We start from the raw sequence: 22,024 nt of genomic DNA, 5'->3' as shown, positions 1-22,024 counted from the left end.
AAAAGCATAATCTTTTACAAGGACCTAGAAATCACTATTCAGTTTCATAGAAATATCTAGAGACAGGCCCTGGCCAAAATCCCAAGTCACGATCTGGATCTGAATTTGCAGCTCAGAACTGTTTATCTAGTGGCCTGATGTTGCACATTAAATGCGAACACTCCAAAATTTACTAAAATTCAGTATGAGTCCAAGTCTCCTTATCAGAGATATTTTCTTCTCTCTTCTGTAAAATGATTTCCCTTTTTTAAATGATTATAATAATAATTCCTTTTGAAAAAGAAACAATTCCTTGATTACAAAAACAAATATTGAGGCTTCTGGGTGGGTATATTGCATTTTTGAAGCTCCATGCATCATTAATCAGGTTTGGTTTATTATCTTGTAACTCTAGAGTGTGTAATTTTAACGAAGAGGCCTTTCAGGAGACCAGCACTTCAGTTATGGATGTTCTAACACAGGGATTTAACAGTTCACAGTTTTAAGCAGCAATAACCAATCTAAAGAATGCACTAGCTCTTTACATTGAAAATAATTCAATACAAACTACAGAAACCAACTTTGGAATCTTCATTTCATTTCTTTTTTGAAAATAAAATATTTTTGGATTTCCATGGAGGCAGCTCATCCTCTGTGGAAGAACCTGTGGGAGGTGCCCAAAAGAGGCAATCCCTCCATGGTCCCTTTGCAGAGTTCATTCTCTGTCATTCCATTAAAGGGGGCCAGGAGAATGAGGTTTATGCTGCAGGGCCAGTCCACAGCCCATGAGGATTTGCAGGAGGCTTGGGCTATCTACGTGGAAGTGCTTTGCCTCTGCACTAGTTCTGCTTCCTTGAAGCCCCCACCTCCACTGGAGCCATGCTACCAGGGATTTCAACATTGGTGGCTGCCTCCATGAAAAGGGGTGCTCTCCTGAAAAGGTAATATACCTGCGGGTTGCATTCTGTTGTTTTTATTGCTTAAGATTCATGGAGCTGAAGTGGGAACAGTGTGCATCTCTCCCCTGCCAGCCTAGTCTCCACTCTTTAGCCATGCGTGGACATGAGACCCATGGAGAGGGGTGGTTCCACAGAAGTAGCTGAGCCCTGCTTCCTCACGTGAGTGAGATGATCAGTGTGTGGAATATGTCCTCCCTGTTCAGACAGAAGGAGGATGGAACTGAGCCTTGGGAAGAAAGATATAATGGGGACCACTCCTCTTCTTTTCTGTCTCAGAGAGACAGGCAGGGGGAGGACATTCCCTGTGATTAATAAGACACAAAAGAATACTACATGGTTTTTATACTTCTTATACCCCTCATGTCATGGGATTTTTAAACACAGTTTTTGTAGCAGTGGTTACAGAAAGGGGAGCTTTTAAGAATCTTTTTCTAGCTAAAAATAAATCACTTTTGTTCAGGGTTATCAAGTGGAAAGTGATGTTATGTAGCTGTTAGTCTGTGGCCGTGGTCTGTGGCTTTGGAATGAGTTATTGCTCTCTTCTGGGCAAGGAAAAGTTTCATGGAATCGGAATTAACTTTGAATTTAGATCAGATGTGACACCTCACCTGTACCAGAGTGTTACTTATGAGAGCTGTTGTTAAGTGTAGAAGAACCAAAAGGCATTTGGAATTTCTTAACAGTATCTTTGTGTTCAGCAGAGAAAGAGAGATTCCCAGAGTGTAAGATCAAAACAGCAGCCTAACAGCTTAGCAGCCCGCACTCTTCTCTGCAGCTGAGAACGCAGCTTAATAAGAATACAGGTGCAAGCAGATAAACAACATTCCCTGTTGAGCCTAGTCACCTCTAGTCAACTGGAAAATAGCAGCTCATGTGAGTTCCAGGTTAGCCCATGTCTATTCATTCTGAGGAGTAAGGCACTGGCCCAACATTTGACAATGCACAAGGGGATTGCTGCACTCATAGAGATCCCTATTGAAGTCAATGGGAATCTGCACATATTGTCAATGGTAGGATCAGGACTAACTCTTTAGGTGCTGAATTAAAATATTCTGCAAAGCACATGCTAACAATACTTTATTTCTAATACATCACGGGATTCACAGATTAATAGCAATTGCTTGTGTGCTGTGTACACAACAGCATTTATATACAAAAGGAGAGGAAATGTTATGATTTGTGGTATAAATATCTGGGGCTTGCTTTCATACTCTTAAGTAGTAGAATTAAGTAAATTATTCCAGTTAATTATAAAATAATAATTGTTGTCTTCATTTCATCTCCTGCCACACACACCAATTATAAAATGCTGCTTATCTTTGGCCAAATTTTGTTTAATAAATAACAGTAATATAATAAATGAATAACAAAAACAATAAGCACTTCCATTTGGCCTTTCATCTGAGATGTGTCAGCAGTTCATAAATATTCCTAGCATCTGTGGTAGAAGAGGCACAGGGACCAGGATTTGACTCTTAGGAAATAATTTTAATCGACTTTAAAATTGTTACAGTCTGGAGGGGATTGTGTTCCAGATTCTAAATAATTATTTATTTACAATCGATCAACAACTTCCCCCCGCGAACCTGATAGCTACTGTTTCTGTAGGATGCTGACATATTTATGTTCCCCTGTGCAGGCAGCCAGCTAGCTAACAGAGGGAGCAAAAGACCTATTCTCTATTCGCAAACCTCTTCCCAGAACTATTCAAACATCACTACGGTTACATTTGTTAGATAAGATATACACTTTGCCATGCTGACTTGTGTTCTATTTTTTAAAGGCTAGGGGGGAATAAAAATCATCATTTACCAAAGAGGGTAAGAGACAAAGGTTAGAAAATGTTGTATTCAAACTTCAAGAAGTTATTACTGCAATAGAATCATAGAATATCAGGATTGGAAGGGACCTCAGGAGGTCATCTAGTCCAACCCCCTGCTCAAAGCAGGACCGATCCCCAACTAAATCATCCCAGCCAGGGCTTTGTCAAGCCTGACCTTAAAAACTTCTAGGGAAGGAGATTCCACCACCTCCCTAGGTAACGCATTCCAGTGTTTCACCACCCTCATAGTGAAAAAGTTTTTCCTAATATCCAACCTAAATCTCCCCCACTGCAACTTGAGACCGTTACTCCTTGTTCTGTCATCTGCTACCACTGAGAACAATCTAGAGCCATCCTCTTTGGAACCCCCTTTCAGGTAGTTGAAAGCAGCTATCAAATCCCCCCTCATTCTTCTCTTCTGAAGACTAAACATCCCCAGTTCCCTCAGCCTCTCCTCATAAGTCATGTGTTCCAGTCCCCTAATCATTTTTGATGCCCTCTGCTGGACTCTTTCCAATTTTTCCACATCCTTCTTGTAGTGTGGGGCCCAAAACTGAACACAGTACTCCAGATGAGGCCTCACCATTGTCGAAGAGAGGGGAACGATCACGTCCCTCGATCTGCTGGCAATGCCCCTACTTATACATCCCAAAATGCCATTGGCCTTCTTGGCAACAAGGGCATGCTGTTGACTTATATCCAACTTCTCATCCACTGTAACTCCTAGGTCCTTTTCTGCAGAACTGCTGCTGAGGCATTCAGTCCCTAGTCTGTAGCAGTGCATTGGATTCTTCCATCCTAAGTGCAGGACTCTGCACTTGTCCTTGTTGAACCTCATCAGATTTCTTTTGGCCCAATCCAATAATTTGTCTAGGTCCCTCTGTATCCTATCCCTACCCTCCAGTGTATCTACCACTCCTCCCAGTTTAGTGTCATCTGCAAACTTGCTGAGGGTGCAATCCACACCATCTTCCAGATATTTAATGAAGATATTGAAGAAAACCGGCCCCAGGACCAACCCCTGGGGCACTCCACTTGATACCAGCTGCCAACTAGACATGGAGCCATTGATCACTACCCGTTGAGCCCGACAATCTAGCCAGCTTTCTATCCACCTTATAGTCCATTCATCCAGCCCATACTTCTTTAACTTGCTGGCAAGAATACTGCGGGAGACCATGTCAAAAGCTTTGCTAAAGTCAAGGAATAACACGTCCACTGCTTTCCCTTCATCCACAGAGCCAGTTATCTCGTCATTAGAAGGCAATTAGATTAGTCAGGCATGACTTGCCCTTGGTGAATCCATGCTGACTGTTCCTGATCACTTTCCTCTCCTCTAAGTGCTTCAGAATTGATTCCTTGAGGACCTGCTCCATGATTTTTCCAGGGACTGAGGTGAGGCTGACTGGCCTGTAGTTGCCAGGATCTGCCTTCTTCCCTTTTTTAAAGATGGGCACTACATTAGCCTTTTTCCAGTCATCTGGGACCTCCCCCGATCGCCATGACTTTTCAATAAAGAATAAACAAAGCCATCATTAAAAAGTAGACACTCTTTGAATGACTATTTATCATATAACCCACTGTTTGAACATACTCAAAATTCTTTCACTATTCAGTGCCACGTTAGTTACCTGTTCATCATGCTCTTTATTGGACCAGAAAATGCTCACAAATTTAATTAGGCCTTTAAAGTGGGTGAAATACAGTGTGGCTATGTCCAAATGAAAAAAAATGACTGCAAGATCTACTGCATCCTTCCTTTCTATGGGGGGAAAAAAGAGTCTAATCAAAATAAAATGTAACAAGCTACCAATGAAAAAATAAGCTGTACATAAAATATAAAGAAACAAAAGCATGGTAAGAGGGATAATTTCTAGTTTGATGAGATTTCTTCTCTGAGTATAGATGGAGACTTTATGTTTATCTGTTTCTCACTACCTGCAGAAAAATTCTCATAAAAACTCCCAAGATTTTCAGAGTAATCTACCCTCTGCCAAGCTTTTTTGCTTGATACCTTTACAAAGAGGATGAGAATGCTTGTGATATAAAAGGATACATGTCTTCAGGAACTGATACTCTAGACAGTTATATATGCTGCTACAAATGTAGTGTATAATTTAATAAGAAGCCACAGACCAGGCTTTCTCAATCCATCTAAATGATCAATAGCTATGATTCCATAATAACTTGACTGCAATTTAATAGGTCAAAAATCCATCACATAGATTTAAACTCCAATCAGTTTCTTGCAGCTTTCTTCCTTGAAAAAGACAGCTCCTGCTGGTTGCAAGACACCCTGTACTTTACTGATAATATGTTATTAAATATTAGGGATAGTTTCTTATGCCTCTCAGACTTCATCTGGCTTATTTTTGTCAGGTATCGTTTAAATGATATGCTATCAGAGTGGGTAAAAAATCAATCATGAGGATAAATATTTTTCCACATAATGGATTTATTTCTTTTTTAATACTGAGATGTTTTTGGCTGAATTGGGTTTCTGGAAAGAGGTTTCATGCAGCATTAAGTTTATAGATAAGCAAGGAAAGGGGTTAATTACTGGGTCCTGTGCTACAGAGGAGTAAGCTCTAATAGGAAGATTAAAGTTGTCAGACATCCTGCAGGATACTGTGCAGTGTGAGTCTCTTGATTTTTGGTGTGTTTTAAAGCCCCAGTTTCTGGAGTCATGTGAATACATAAACATCTCAGTTCAAACTAAGGCATAAGTGAGAACAAAGTGATGCGTAGGCTGAGTGAGGGTCCTCTGTGCAGTGGTGAATTTCACCCTCAGTGAGCAGTCATGGTACCTATGGGCTGTGTGTCCAACTGCTCATTTTTGCACACACACAGTTCTGAATATATGGGTCCAAGAACTAAATTTGCCTTTGTTTGTTGCTAAATTAACAATAGTGATTCTGAATGAATTACATATTCCATCCAGAAAGGCCGTTGTGCCCAAGCTCAGCAATAGACACAGCATTATTAAAGGTGGCCAGGATAGTGATTTTCCCATCATGATTAATCATGAAAATAACCAACCTCTTGTGGGCCTACACTGGGACAGAGCAAGAATTGAGACAGGACAAATTTGGTTTCCCATAAGCCTGAGTCAGCTAGCACGGGCGTGGGTGTTTAATTGAATTGTAGCCATACCCCATGACACTGGGAAATCCAGTCATCAATACATGTGGTGTGCACTGATTCAGTGTCCAGGGGCTTGCACTGATTGGATTTCCAATGTTAGACACCAAATAAAGTAGCACTCCCAGAGTGTGAAATTCCCCGCCATGGAAAGGGTCAGCAGTATTACTAACTCCAAATCTTCAAAAATCTTGAGTCAGGCCCCAAAAAACAAGAGCGTTTTCAAAAACAATAAAGTTGGCGTTCTTCGCTCTCCAGCCTTTAGGATACACTCAGGTAACATTTTCTAGCTTTTCTATGCAACCACGAGGGCCAGAAACTTAACTTTTTTTCTTTTACTGAAAGCTGAGATTCCCACACCATTGCTTGACTCCAGGAGCTGATGCTTTAAAAAAGCCAAAACACTGAATGATCAGTAGAAGGCCAAAACACTACTTAAGTCCTACTTAAGAGATCTACAGGCCTTGTGCTGGCCTTCTGCACAGGGGTGAATTTCACCCTGATAGAATATATTGCCCCACCCCATGTGATGTAGTAGATGACACAGTCGAGGAGCTTCCAAGTGCAGCCTGCAAGCTTAAGAACAGCCATGCTATCAATATTTGTGGTATAGCTGCCAAGCTGATCAAGCACGGCAAGGTTTTGATCTTGGGGTGGCTGACCCATGTTATCAACAAAGTATGGATTCATGAGAAACTCCCCAATACTGGCACTTTGGGATTATTCTCTCATTTTGGAAAGGGAAAGGTGATGCTCTCGAGTGCTCTAATCACTGTGGCATCACATTGCTTTCCATGCCAAGCAAACTGTTCATGCTGGTTCTTCTTGAGCGTGTTAAGACTACCATAAGGAATCTATGCCATCTACATCAAGCTGGGTTTATGCCCAGCCAATCAACCATGTAGCAGATTTTTACCATTAGACGAATTACTGAAAAAGTCCAAGAGTTTTGGTGCAGGAAGGATGAGGTGTATATAGCCTTTATTGATTTAAACTTCATTTGATTGATTCAAACTGCATTTGACTTTGTTGATCGTCATTCACTTTGTCTCTGTCTGTAAGCTGTTGTTGTGCCTAGCGAGCTCCTCAACCTTCTCATAGAAATGCACCACCAAAATGAGAGCTGTGTCCACTGAGGTATTAGGATGTCCAATTGGTTTGAGTACAACAGCGGTATCTGTCAAGGGCGCATGGCTGCCCCTGATCTGTGAAATAGCAGTGAAGACATGACGGTTCTGCTTTTAACTTGGGTTAGCAACTCGAGTTCAAGCCTATAGGGCATCCTGAAGTTGAACTCAAGCTGCTAACCTAAGTTAAAAGCCATGTTGCCGTGTCGTCACTGCTATTTTAACCCAAGTTAGCTAATGCTGTTAGCTACTCCGAGTTAAGAACACATCTCTGTTTGCGGTATTGACACCCTAAATTTAGGCACCCTAAATAAGTGGCCTGATTTTTTTTTAAATGTGCTGAGCACTCCATAGCTCCCATTGGTGAGACCCAGAGATTTTGCTGCTTTCTCAACCAGTGAGGTGAAATCCATTCAGCAACTTTGCTTGACCCACTTCTGGTTGAGGCATTCTGATCTAATGGACTGAGGAAGGAACTCAGGAGTCAGGATATACAATTTCTGTTTGTGGGGCTATCACTGACTCTCTGCGTGACTGTGGACAAATTAGTTAAACCTTCTGCACCTCAGGTACTCCATCGGTAAATGGAGAGAAAAATGCCTACCTAGATTTGTAAAGGTCTTTGTCTTCCATAGACTTCAAAGTATTATATAAGTGCTAAATTACATTATTAATGGTAAAAAAATATCACCTCTTCCATAGTCCCACATAGAACTGATAAGGACTGTAAAATTCAGGGGTGGGGGAAGGAGGCATAATCTAATACTTTGACTGACACACAGTGACGGTGTAAATGGACAAAGAAAAATCGGCTGTACTGATGTAACCAACAGTCTGATTCGCCAGTTCTATATTTCATCCCTGGCATCTGAACAATCTTAGTAAAAAGCAAGAAGACTGCGTGTATACTTGTGTTTTGTAAAATTAAATTAAAAAGAAATCTTCTGAACTGAAGTTTTTAGCACAGGTTTTTAAAGTCATTTCGTTTCCCAAACCTCTTCTACAACGCTGCCCTCTTGTGGTCTTAAATTTTAGAAAAATGTCATGAATAAGCATGAGCACATGTAATAATACTTTGTTTAATAAGAAAATTTACATTCACTACCCACCATGGTAATTCTCCTAAAATTTGCATGTACCATGCAGCTTCATCCATATACAGGAAAAAAGATGCAAACAGGTGTGTTTGAAGATGGAATATATTATTACATAGGCTACAAAGCTATTATTTTAGGGTTGGTTTTAGTTTCATGTTGATCATTGACCAAAACTGCTTAGCCCATTATGAACTATTAATAGCCACATATTTACTGTAAAGGTGGGTGGGCCCAGGGAAGATCCTTCCATCTGGACATCATCCATCCTTGGGAGATTCACAATCTCAACCTGGATCCAGCTGCTAACTTGGCAGCTGCCACCTATTTCTATAGTAGCCTGACCCCAGGGCTTTATTTCTTATCTCATGCATATCTTCTATAACTGGAACTCCATGTCTTTTTAGTGGTTACACCCCATTTACATTATTAAAGTGTATTCAAATCAAGTTCTAACACGCCAGTTCCAAACACCCAGAATTGTTGAGTTTGAAATCTGAAAACAAGCCTTGTAGTTTGGGCCTGACTCCCCTGTAAAGTTGGGTGCATGTACTAAAAAAGCAAACATTAATGATGGATAATATTAACATCCTGTTTTAGGCTGGTATTTATTTAGTGATCACTATATAATGTACTTTCGCATGTAAACCATCGTGTGCTCTGTTATTTACAATTGTTTGTAAATATTGTGTTAATTTGGGTGGTAAATAGTTGGATTAATATGAAATTTCATAGAGCTCTCATCTTTTTCTTCTTGTACAGAAATTGTCCGAGCAATGACACATGTGATAAACCAGGGGATGGCAATGTACTGGGGAACCTCACGCTGGAGTGCTATGGAGATCATGGTAATGTAACTTTTAAAAAAGTATCACCAGTTTCTGTTACGTACTCTAGATCACATTCAGGGCTGCAGAATTTGCCAAAATGCAAAGCAAAGGTTGAACAATAAGCACCTGTAGATGCTGGTTTTAAAGTTTCTGAGCTGGTTTTAAAATCTGTTCAGCTAAACCAATTTTAAAACCAGTTACAGTTGTTGTGTAGACCCACTTTTAGGTGTATTAAGGTGGCCTGACCTGTTTTTACTGAACTGATTTCACAACTCCTGTTGGAGTTCTCCAGATGGGCTCAATGGTCCTGGATGCTTCAATAAACTTCCCCAACAACAGTATCTGGGAATGTGTCCCATCTGGGTGCCAGGGGATGATGTTGCACTGAATATGATTCCAATATTGGGGAGAGTTTTTCCATGGATAACTCAGTCAGCTGGCCACACAGCCATATTAAATAGATTTGTCAGCATTACTATCCATTTCAGAAATCTCAAGACTAGAAGCAGACACTTTTCTAGTAAAAGACATTGTAATTGTTATCCCTTATTGTGATGAAAAAAGGTAGACCTGTAGAATTTGAGTCCTGACTGTTTAAGTCCCATAGACATTGAAGCCAGTTTTTCAATTCTGAGGAGTTCTTGCTTCGTCAACCAGGGCCAAAAGACGAATGAGCCTGGCATCAGTCAGGAGGTCAACGGGAGCTCAATAATGTATCAGTAAATTATAAAATCATTTGGCTCAAGTCTGAGCCTGAAGTTTACCGTGACTCTGAACTTGACTACATCAGGGATTTTTGCAGTGGTGTAGCTATCCCCAATGCACACCAGTGTATATGTACTGCGTAGATGCAACTTGGCCCTCGCACCAGGATAAGTCGCACTGGCACAAGCCCCACTTGACACCAGTGCTGCGCACCTACACTGGCTGTTTGTATGGGTACAGCTATGCTAGTGCCCAAATGTAAGTCCTGAATGTAGAGGAGCCCTTTGAAAAATAAACAATAAAAAGAATAGATTCCACGGCGGCTTGGTTCTTTCAGACATACTTTAGGCATCCACTGTCTGTGCATCGGTGAAAGCACAACCTTGTCTAGGATAAGAAAAAGGCTTTAGGTTCTTTTAAAACATAATAGCTGTGACAGTCTCCCCAGGGAGCCAAGAACTGTAAACTGCTGTGAGCCTTGCTGGAGCTTAAACTGAATGACAACTTACTGCCACACCAGTTTGTCTGCCTCATCAGCGAACAACTTGAGACTCTGCCAGTCTCAACCTTGTCTAAATCTTCACAGTGAACCCCTGTTCCCAAGTTCTCCAGAGCATCTCTCTGCAGTGTCCAGCTGCTATCACTGGACATTCAGTGAAATTACCAAGTCCGCTGCCTCCAAAGAAAGTGCACACACCAGCCAGTTAAGTTAGCTTTAAGTCTGCCCCTAAACAGCACTGAGATGATTTTATGGTAAAACCAAAAGTAAGTTTGTTAATAAAGAGCAGAGATTTAAGTGACAGTAATTAAGGATAATAGAAACCGTAAATGGTTTAAAATAAAGCAAATATAAAACATTTTCTAGAGTCTAACAGTTAACAGATTACAATCCTGGTCTCAGGCAATTTCTCACTTACTGTCAGTTCTCAGCACCTTCAACCCACATGGCTGGGGATCTACCTTTCAGAAAGCGCTGGCCTCTTTGTCCCTTAAGTGATGGCTTTTTGCTTCTCCTTATATTTCCCCAAAATCATTGTTTTGTTCCCAAAGTGAGGATGACCCCCTTGGGTTCAGACTCTGGTCATGCTGTTTGTTCTTTAGCAAGCGGGGGCCTTCATCCCATTGGTGTCATCACTTAGATGCAAATGTTTGTCCATTGTCTTTTGCTTGTAATCAAGCCATGTTGTTTCCTCCTTCCCCTGTTAGCTCAATCACTCTGTTTACCACAGATGCATATATTATCCATTGTCTTTGGCTTACGAAGCTTGACCCTGGCGGACTGTCCAATATACATTCCTTTGTCTAGGACAAATCTGTTAATGAACTTTACTTAGATTGCTTGGTCTAAACATATTTTAGAAGCATATATCCAGCACACCTACATAACTCTTGACATGCTAACTGTACGTACATCATACAAGAATATTAATCACTAGAAAGTCACCAGTTTTCATACGATACCGTATGAAATACTCTTTGGATAAATACGATGACAACAGTGTGTTATGCATAATGAGTTTGTCAGGCATGGTAACAGTTGTAGTCAGATAGAGAACCCTTTGCCAGTGGGCACTCAGAGGGTCACATTGGATAACCCATGTTGATTAACTGCTGTTTAAAAACTTGTTAGCTCCTAATGCAGACAAGTTGTAACACCTTTATCAACATGTTGGTTGGTTGTAGTCAACCCAAGGCTGCTGAGTATTGCAGCAGTGGAAAATGTAATGGACTTCTAGGATGGAGATCCATCAGTTTGAGGAATTTTGATTTCACCTTGTAGAGAAAAAGGAACAACTGTGTGTTGTGTTTTCAGAGCTAAGTACCATGAAAGCAATGTGAGCATGTATGGTCAGCATGTAACCTATATTTCACTGCAGTGACATTAGATCTTATACACGCCTACAGGTTAGTTCAGGTGTGACGTGAGCAGAATCTACAATTGCTGGGTATTTTTAATAATTGATTCTTAGGGTTACTATTAACCAGTAAGGGTCTGATCCAAGAACCTCTGAAGTTAGTGAGTCTTTCCATTGACTATAATGGGAGTTAGATCAGGTCCAAAATGCCCTGAGAATTTGTTGTATTTGTTTGAATACACAGAAAACAAAACATCAAAAAGCTATTTGAAAAGAAACTTGGGAAACGTGAATATCGATATTGCATCTGACGAGAATGTGGGAATCTACTTTGCAGCAGATTCTTTATACCTAAAAAGGTCTGGGACATGCACTGATTTTGTGGATGCTTAGTTGATTGATATGTTATATTCCACAAGGATAGTCTCTGTTAATACTTCATTTTATTTTACTGATTTTGTACAGGAAGCCTATTCTGTAGCAAGACAGTTTAATATGATTCCACCAGTATGTGAACAGGCTGAATATCATCTTTTCCAGAGAGAGAAAGTGGAGGTTCAACTGCCAGAATTATACCACAAAATAGGTAAAGTTTTGAGATTTGCTCTGTTCTCTCATTTCTTACTCTTGAGGAAATGATATGCTAATGGCAAGGATACAGAATCCTTTCCTGTATGTCCCTGTTAAATAGAAGTGTGGCAGAAGACAAACATCTGCCTAGCAATCCAAAGAGAGAGACTGGCTCGGTATAGCTCTAAAAGTAGATATCTGTTACTTTGAGATGCTAATTTCTAAAGCCCAAATGGTACCCCACATCTGTGCAGAAAGGGGGGCCACCCTGCACTCCTCTCATCTCTCCTGTGCTGAAGGGGATGCATCTGCCTCCATAGCACAATCTGCCCCTTCAGTGGCTCCAGGCCACTCCATGGAGTCTGTAGTCAGGGGTGGGGTGGAGACAAAGTGGGCTGGAAGAGGAGCAGATTGGCCAGGGTGCACTTTATCCTCCCCTCTGCTCCTGTGGAGAATGCACCAGCAGGACTATCTTTTCTCCAGATCCACTCCCTGGATGCCAGATGCAGTGCAGAAAAAGGGGTGAGACAGCATAACAAAGAGAGGTAGGGGGCATTGCCACCCATCAGTGAGACACAGGAGCCAAGACAAGGGGCAGGATTGGCATACCTCGATAAACTGGGAAGAAAAGGAGCCAGCATGAGGCAAGCAGCTGCCACAAACAGGACTGTGCCAGTTGCTCTAAGAGGGATCACAGAGCCTTTTTTAAAACTGTGAAATAACCTTGTCCAGGTCCTTTTAAGGAAGAGACTGTTGTTACCATTACACTGCCTGAACATCACTAATAACTGTCATAGGAATAAGCGGTACACTTGGTCTTTCGGTTTGCAGTCAGTCACATTTATGATGTACCAATATGTCACCAATTCACTGTAATTTCCTTATCCGATTGCTTGGTAGGAGTTGGAGCAATGACATGGTCTCCACTTGCCTGCGGGATCATCTCCGGGAAATATGGAAATGGGGTTCCTGAAAGCTCCAGGGCTTCACTGAAGGTATTTCTCCAGAGCTCAAGAGAAGGGGATGCATTGCCTTTGTGAGGGCTTGAAATGAAATATAAACTGATTCATTGTAATAAAGCTGCCCCTATGCCCAGCTCTGTTGATAGGTCAGCTCAGTTTCTCTGGCAACTATAGACCAGTAGGAGTAAAAATCTGTGTTAAAGAAATTCTCAGTTTCACTGCCACAGTTTAGTCCATTGTTGTGATCCTGTTGATTAGCTTTGTGGGTATTCTGGGCCAGATCCTTGCTGGTGTGAATTGACCTAGATGTACTGAATTCAGAGCTCTACCAGTTTACACCAACTAAGGATTGATTTGGCCTTCTTTATTTTTCTTCATTCTGATAACAGGGTTTTCCAGCCTCTGAGGGCAGAGCCTAATAAAACCATCTTGGACATAAAGATATAAAATTTAGGGGAGCCCAATTCTGGCAGTGCCTGTGCCTTACCCTGTCACTCTCCTGTTTGAAGGAATTTGATTATGTAGGCTATGCCTACATGATCATAACAGATATTCCATGTCCAGGACTCCAAAGGAAGTAGAATAATGCTCTGCAGCTGTCTAATCAAAGCAGGAATTGTAATGGTTTGTGCTCTCAAATGTATGTTTGTTCGAGACAGAGAACTTTATTTCAGAGGTTTTTATCACTAATGTTACCCAGCAGCAGGAGAGCACCAGGCCATAATTACAGGTTGGAGGACAGCAGGATTTTGTCCTCAGCATGACCCACATAATTCCTCTGCACAAAGCCCTTTTTACTCAGGCTTTGCCTGAAGACTCAGAATACACCCCTAGAAATTAGAAATGTAAAAGACCCACCAGATTGCATAGTCCAGAGGAGGAATGCAGCATGTCAGCATGTCTGGAGTGGCTCATGACCCTGAGTGCCTACCTCAGGGCAGATTGTCAGAAAACAGGCAGATACCCCAAACTGGTGGTGTGTTCCATAATTAGATTTCACCAAGCCAGTGACGAATGTGAACTCCTGGATCACTATACCAGTCTTACTGTGGAGTCACAGACAGTCCCCTTAGCCTCTCCAGTTTATCTTGCCACCCAGACAAACTGGACTTTGTGATAAAATGGTTACTTTCACCAAAAATCACATCACATTTAGGTTGGTTCCAGTCCCAAGATACCAGTCACTTACACCAAACTTGCCACTGCTAGCCAATTCTATAGTAAACTAACTAAAAGTTTATTAGCTAAGAAAAGGAAATGAGAGTTATTGAGAGGTTAAAACAGATACAATATATGCACAGGTGAGTCACAGTTTGTAATTCCAAATGGTGGCAGTGATGTAACAAACTGCCAGTTTCCCAAAAATCTTTTCAGGGTACCCAGATTGTCTCTGGGGATCTCTGCTTTACATCTGGTACACTTCCCTGTAAGAGTACAAACAGTCCAGAGATGAGGATCTTTCCTTGAACCCATACTTATAGCTTTTTCTCACAGAAAACAAGCTGACAGTGTCACTACCCAGGTGGGCTTTTCCTTTGATGACAGAGACTGAGGAATGCATTTTGAATCTTTGACCTCCGATCATCACACACAATGACCACTTTCTTTGAAATTAGCACTTTTCTCTTAAAGTTCTTCATTTGCATTCCATAAGGCTTCTTTCTCATTTCATGGGTTATTTAGTTACAGGGGTATACACAATATAAATGTTTGCTACTACATTATAACAGGATACAGATAAGTGAGAACAATGCAAGTAACATCCCACTAGTTTTCATGAAGTTTAAACACCAAATACAGTTACACATTTAACAATCACTTTGATCTATACTAATATGCAAGTGAATTGGCCTGGGGCTCTGGCATGAGCTGGCACCTGGTCCACAGGCCATAGAGTATTTTGTATTGTCCTATCTAGTCCAACAGGTTCTAAGATTTCATTGTAACCAAAAGCACTTTGCAGCTGTCTCTTTCAGAACATTTTAAAAACCAAAATGGCTTGGTCTGTCTACACTGCACCACAGTGCTCGCTACGGGCATGTGAATAGCAGTATCTAGTTTGCGTTAATGTAGTCCTGTTTAAATAAGGACTATGTTAACATGCCACTAAGTTCCTTTTAATTTGCGCCAGCAGCATCCAAACAAGGCAGTTACAGTGCAACACTTGGGTGCCCTTTGCAGTTCACACCCCTGTTGTCCACATTGCAGCCCACTGTAGACACAGCCTCAGCTTCTCTCCTGCCAAGAGATCATCTTGGTACAGGAGTGAGAAGGGGCATCAGGAAATCAGTTATGACTCCTTGATTCTTAGGTAGATCTGTGCTGGCCTGGGCAAAGGTTAGGACAGCCAAGAAGCTGTCTGAACCTAAGGCAGTTAACTATAGTCCCCAAGGGAGTGTATGCCAGTTGGAGTGCAGTGTGAGTCAGTCACAGCCCTCCCCATCCCCAGAATAACCACTATACCAGGGGGCTAAGGAGAGGCAGGCATTGGAGCTGGGACGAATCAAGATAAAAACGATGCAATGCAAGGGAGTCTAATCTTGCATTAATGAGAGCACTGTTACTTGGCCACTGAGGGCTAGATTCACAAAGGGACTTAGGTGCCTGTTACATTAGGTGCCTAAGACCCACATTTAGGTGCTACTGGTGTTCACAAAATCCCCACTCGGCTACCGCCTCACCCTATAGGCACCTAAACTCACTTGGTAGTAGTAAAAGTTCCCTAGGCACTTACATTTCTGCCTCTGAGCATGTGCATGGCTGCCTCACTCTAAGCAACCAGACACCTATCTCCCACCTAAGCCCCAGTGTGGTTCACAAACCAGGGAAGATAGGTGCTTGGCTGCTGAAATCACAGGTAGGGCTTGATCTGGTAGGCATGCTCGGAGGCTGCCTAACTCCAGAAATAGAACAGTGGGAAGAGCAAAACTGAGAATTACTCTATAGCCTGTGGGTAAGGCACTCAGCTGGGAGACCCTGGATTCAGTCCCCCTACTGCAGTGACTATTGATACACACTGATGCAGCTTTAACAAGAGAGATTGAGGGAGCCCCATATCAGAATATCCCATAGTTCAGTGGTTGTTCGGGTGCTTGCCTGAGATGTGGCAGATCCCTGTTCAAATCCCTTTGCCTCATCAGGCAGAGGGGGGACTTGAGCTGGGGGGTCTCCCATATCCCACATGAGTACCCTAACCACTGCGCTAAAAGTTATGAAGGAGCTCCCCCGCCTCCTCCTCTTGCAAGAAACACCTTAGGTGCCTAACTCCAGGCGAGGGTTCACAGCTGAGAATCCCAAGCAGAGCTAGGCACCTATCTCAGCAAAAAGGGCGGGGCTTACCACAGAACCCGATGGTCAGCATCTCCCATTGACTAGCTTAAGTGGCTCCCTAACCAGGTGCTGGCTTTTGTGGATTGCATTCTAAAGTGCCTCTCTCCCCATTCGTTGTATAAGGCGCCTAGGCGCCTTACTCAGGCTTTGCGAAGCAGTGGTGTTCCTGTGATTTTTTAGGTGCCTAAAAGTTAAGTGCTACATTGCTCAGTGACAAACTTCCTAAATCCCTATGTGAATCTAGCCGTAAGTCCCTTCTACATAGTAAAAAAAAAAAAGCAGGACTTCAGAAGGGAATGCATAGCTAAGTGCTTTATTAGCATGATGTGGACAGTGCTTAATCTCTATAATCTCGGATTTACACATTCCCCACTCACACCCCATTTTGAATAGTGCACACTTGCAAGTAATGGAGTAAGTGCACAGGAAACTCCAGCCTTACTGCTGCTCAGGATGGAGGGCTACACCTTGCGCTTAACCTTATATCCTTGCATAACTCTCACTTGCACTGTGCTGGAGTGCACCGTCTTGCACACCTGGCTGTGCACTGAACAAGGGAGCAAAGACCAAGGCATTAAGTCTCCCACCTTCCCTCTAAAGATAGTAAATATAACTGGGTCAGATATATCCATCCCTGCCCATCCCGGCTAATATCCCTGATTCATCTTCAGTTAGTTCCATAGTGTTGCACCAGAGATTGATTTGGCCCACTATCACTGTTTTGTGTGAGGAAGTTGAGGCAGAAAGAGGTAGTGACTTGCCCAAACTCATACTGGGACTTTGATATGCCAGAGATAAATCTTAGGATCCTAGATTTCGGTCCTGTGCTTTTACCTCAAGATTTTTTCTTCCTCTCTTGTCTAATATTTTAGAGCATCTCAGAGCCCCAGCCCAGTCAATCTTATGAAACGTCTCTATTATTTTCTTTCAGTGCCTGGAAAAAACCCTTTTATGAATCACAGAATCATAAACTATCTGGGTTGGAAGGGACCTCAGGAGGTCACCTAGTCCAACCCCCTACTCAAAGCAGGACCAATCCCCAACTAAATCATCCCAGCCAGGGCTTTGTCAAGCCTGACCTTAAAAACTTCAAAGGAAGGAGATTCCACCACCTCCCTAGGTAACACATTCTAGTGCTTCACCACCCTTCTAGTGCTTCACCACATCCCCCACTGCAACTTGAAACCATTACTCCTTGTCCTGTCATCTGCTGCCACTGAGAACAGTCTAGATCCATCCTCTTTGGAACCCCCTTTCAGGTAGTTGAATACAGCTATCAAATTCCTCCTCATTCTTCTCTTCTGCAGATTAAATAATCCCAGTTCCCTCAGCCTCTCCTCATAAGTCATATGATCCAGTCCCCTAATCATTTTTGTTGCCTTCCACTGGACTCTTTCCAATTTTTCCACATCCTTCTTGTAGTGTGGGGCCCAAAACTGGACACAGTACTCCAGATGAGGCCTCACCAATGTTGAATAGAGGGGAACGATCACATCCCTCGATCTGCTGGCAGTGCCCCTACTTATACATCCCAAAATGCCATTGGCCTTCTTGGCAACAAGGGCACACTGTTGACTCATATCCAGCTTATCATCCACTGTAAACCCTAAGTCCTTTTCTGCAGAACTGCTGCCAAGCCATTCGGTCCCTAGTCTGTAGCGGTGCATGGGATTCTTCCATCCTAAGTGCAGGATTCTGCACATGTCCTTGTTGAACCTCATCAGATTTCTTTTGGCCCAATCCAATAATTTATCTAGGTCCCTCTGTATCCTATCCCTACCCTCCAGTGTATCTACCTCTCCTCCCAGTTTAGTGTCATCTGCAAACTTGCTGAGGGTGCAATCCACACCATCCTCCAAATCATTAATGAAGATATTGAACAAAACCGGACCCAGGACCAGCCCTTGGAGCACTCCACTTGATACCAGCTGCCAACTAGACATTGAGCCATTGATCACTACCCGTTGAGCCCAACAATCTAGCCAGCTTTCTATCCACCTTATAGTCCATTCATCCAGCCCATACTTCTTTAACTTGCTGGCAAGAGTACTGTGGGAGACCATGTCAAAAGCTTTGCTAAAGTCAAGGAATAACACATCCACTGCTTTCCCCTCATCCACAGAGCCAGTTATCTCATCATAGAAGGCAATTAGATTAGTCAGGCATGACTTGCCCTTGGTGAATCCATGCTGACTGTTCCTGATCACTTTCCTCTCCTCTGAGTGCTCCAGAATTGATTCCTTGAGGACCTGCTCCATGATTTTTCCAGGGACTGAGGTGAGGCTGACTGGCCTGTAGTTCCCCGGATCCTCCTCCTTCCCTTTTTTAAAGATGGGCACTACATTAGCCTTTTTCTAGTCATCCAGGACCTCCCCGGAGTGCCATGAGTTTTCAAAGATAATGGCCAATGGCTCTGCAATCACATCCGCCAACTCCTTTAACACTCTCGGATGCAGCGCGTCCGGCCCCATGGACTTGTGCTCATCCAGCTTTTCTAAATAGTCCCGAACCACTTCTTTCTCCACAGAGGGCTGATCACCTCCTCCCCATGCTGTGCTGTCCAGTGCAGTAGTCTGGGAGCTGACCTTGTTCGTGAAGACAGAGGCAAAAAAAAGCATTGAGTACATTAGCTTTCTCCACATCCTTGGTCACTAGGTTGCCTCCCTTATTCAGTAAGGGGCCCACACTTTCCTTGACTTTCTTCTTGTTGCTAACATACCTGAAGAAACCCTTCTTGTTATGCGTAACATCTCTTGCTAGCTGCAACTCCAAGTGTGATTTCGCCTTCCTGATTTCACTCCTGCATGCCCGAGCAATATCTTTATACACTTCCCTGGTCATTTGTCCAGTCTTCCACTTCTTGTAAGCTTCTTTTTTGTGTTTAAGATCAGCAAGGATTTCACTGTTAAGCCAAGCTGGTCACCTGCCATATTTACTATTCTTTCTACACAGCAGGATGGATTGTCCCTGTAACCTTAATAAGGATTCTTTAAAATACAGCCAGCTCTCATGAAATGTATTTGAAGTTTATTGCAGCCTAGTGGCTGCAAGGCACCTTCTATAAATAGAAAAGGAGTACTTGTGGCACCTTAGAGACTAACAAATTTATCTGAGCATAAGCTTTCCTGAGCTACAGCTCACTTCATCGGATGCATTCAGTGGAAAATAGTAAACCTTTCGAGTCACTCAGCAGCTGAAAAGCAACTACTCATAAAACAGGTTTGTTTAGTGCTATTCAGTGCTTCCAGCAGAATTTTTAAGATGACAAAAAAATAATCTTGAATTCCTTGGACGTACAGGGTACTGTATGCTCTAGAGAAGAGGTTTTCAACCTGTGGTCTATGGATCCCTGGAGGTTTGCACACTGTCTAAGATTTCCAAAGGGGTTCACACCACCATTCAAAAATTTTTAGGGGTCCACAAATGAAAAAAGGTTGAAAACCACTGCTCTAAAGTAACTACCAGAGCTATTTCAATCAGCCCTCTGTGCCAAAGGCCTTACACTTAATTTGGCTATGTAACAGCTCTGCTCAGGATGGGGCTTTTGGCAATCTGAAGATTAATAAATAATAGGGGTAAAGATATTTTCCCAGCAGTCCCACCAGTCTATATTACTCCAGCAAGCCATACAAAACCTTTCATTTGCATAAATACAAGGTTTTGTCAGCAGCACTCACTGCCGGGGCTTGGAGAGAGTGGGAGTATAGGGACTTTATTACGTAATATGAAACATCAGGGAATTTGCAAGGTACATCAGGAGGCTTTTATAACATTCATATTTAAAACATGATTCCTTTGTATTCCCCTACCACAGAATTGTATTTAAACAGTAGTTTTGGAAGGAAATTCTAAATATATAGCAAGCGGGCATTTTGTCCATTGTAAACTACTGTTATGCTGACAGAATATCTTGAAAAGCGCCTTGCACTGGTAATAAAAATGGTTCATAGCTCTGATATATTATGCATGAGTTAAGTAGCGTGCAGCTTTTACCTTCATTAGCTTTCTTGCAGAACATCCTAATTTTATATCTCCTTGCCCCCTTTTAAATCCTCATCTCTCCATACTCCCTATTAATTAAATTCAAGGTGCGAGGCTAGATAAGATTACATTTAGAAGCCCATTGTTAAAGAGGAGCAAAATTCTTTAAAGAACTAAGCAGTAGTTTTTTGAATTCTAAAATGCTGGAGCATCACATCATACTAGACTCAGATACAATTCATTCGTTGGTTGGTGATATGTAATTATCAAAGTGAGTTATTTAATCTATTTAAATACGGTGTTAGCTCCATTATTAGAGTTTAATCCCATAGATTGTTCATAACGCAACACCTAACTTTACTACACTATACTCTTGTACTCTTTAACATTACACAGCATGCTCTGCCCTGCCCACGCTGTAAAGTCGGGAGGAAGGAATAACTTTGTGGGTGATGCTCCAACCTGGGTTCATGGATTCCAGCGGGAGCATTCTCTGGCCAGAGTGAGGGTCTCTGTAACAAGGAAATTGAGAGGGTTGGGGAAGAAAAGCAAGGTAATGGGAGGTTAGAAAGGAGTTTAGTAAGAGTTCACTCTTTGAATGTTGGTATTAGCTCACTTACCCACCCTGGACAATGAGCAATCACAACAAAGCTGAAACATCAAATGCATTACACTTGTCTTTAATTCTTTGTCATGCTGCTGTCCTGCCATTAGCACCAACAATTCAAATCTCAAATTATACACAGACTTGTTTTATCTATTAAGATGCAGAAAGGTAACTTTCTGCACGCTGGACCTGCTCTAGGGTTAAGTGCGTAAGAAAACAGCAGAGTAAGGTTTTTCGTCCTGATCTGTACCATGAAGATTAATGGTACTCTGTTACATTACAAATGGAATCAATCTGACATGCCAGAATCTACGTGCATCCAGAACTTTTCATTTTTATGTCTTGTTTCACTGTAAAAAATGACATATAGCCCCCCAAAAAGGCAACGCTTTCTCTGGTTATGAAGCCGTCTTAGTACTTGCTGTTATCTCTGATGTACTGTCCTTATTATGGCTGACAGTTTGAAAAATGGCACCGCATTAAGACATCAGCGTTTAAACAACATTTTAAAAGACTCAAGATATTTAACTAAAGAATGTCTTTTGGATCATCTCATGGGTAAAAATCAACCTTCTACAATAAATGTAAAAGGATGAAGGATGGCTCCCCACATTAGCTCTTCTCAACTGTTTGAGGCTGAGAAATAATACAGCAGCACTAAGATGAGTATCTGAAAGCATTTCACACATACACTCTTTTATAGATGCTCATGTAGGAGCCAGTGGAGTCAGCAGACCTGGGTTGTGTTCCTGGCTCTGCCACTGAATTGCTGTGTGATCCTGTGCCTTAGTTTCTCCATCATAAAATGAGGATAATGCTTAGTCCACCACTACAAAGCACCAAGAGATCTAGGGATAGGAAGCACTATAAGAGCTCCAAGGATCTCAAAGTGCTCTACAAATATTAATTCATTAAAGCCTGCAACAACCTTGCAAAATTACCCCTGTTTTATTATTACCAAGTAATTACATATAAAGTGCTTGGTGCTGCACAAGACACAAAAGAAATCACTATCTTTGCCCCTGAGACCTTGGAATCTTAGTAGACAGACAATAAACTTT

General features: G+C 42.1%; 1 protein-coding gene across 3 annotated transcripts in view; it reads left to right on the top strand.

Moving 5' to 3' along the window:
• KCNAB1 (potassium voltage-gated channel subfamily A regulatory beta subunit 1) overlaps window positions 1-22,024 on the top strand; it is a 234,984-nt gene that overhangs the window by 208,100 nt on the left and 4,860 nt on the right. For all 3 annotated transcript variants that reach the window (XM_073359609.1, XM_073359610.1, XM_073359611.1), the window contains exons 9-11: window positions 8,885-8,970; window positions 11,979-12,099; window positions 12,984-13,078. In XM_073359609.1, coding sequence (XP_073215710.1) covers window positions 8,885-8,970; window positions 11,979-12,099; window positions 12,984-13,078 — 302 coding nt within the window. The remainder of the gene's footprint in view (window positions 1-8,884; window positions 8,971-11,978; window positions 12,100-12,983; window positions 13,079-22,024) is intronic.

The sequence above is a fragment of the Lepidochelys kempii genome, chromosome 9 (assembly GCF_965140265.1).
Source record: "Lepidochelys kempii isolate rLepKem1 chromosome 9, rLepKem1.hap2, whole genome shotgun sequence".
NCBI classification, from domain to species: Eukaryota; Metazoa; Chordata; order Testudines; family Cheloniidae; genus Lepidochelys; species Lepidochelys kempii.
Note: the sequence above shows the minus strand (reverse complement) of the source record. Positions and strands in the feature narration are given on the sequence as shown.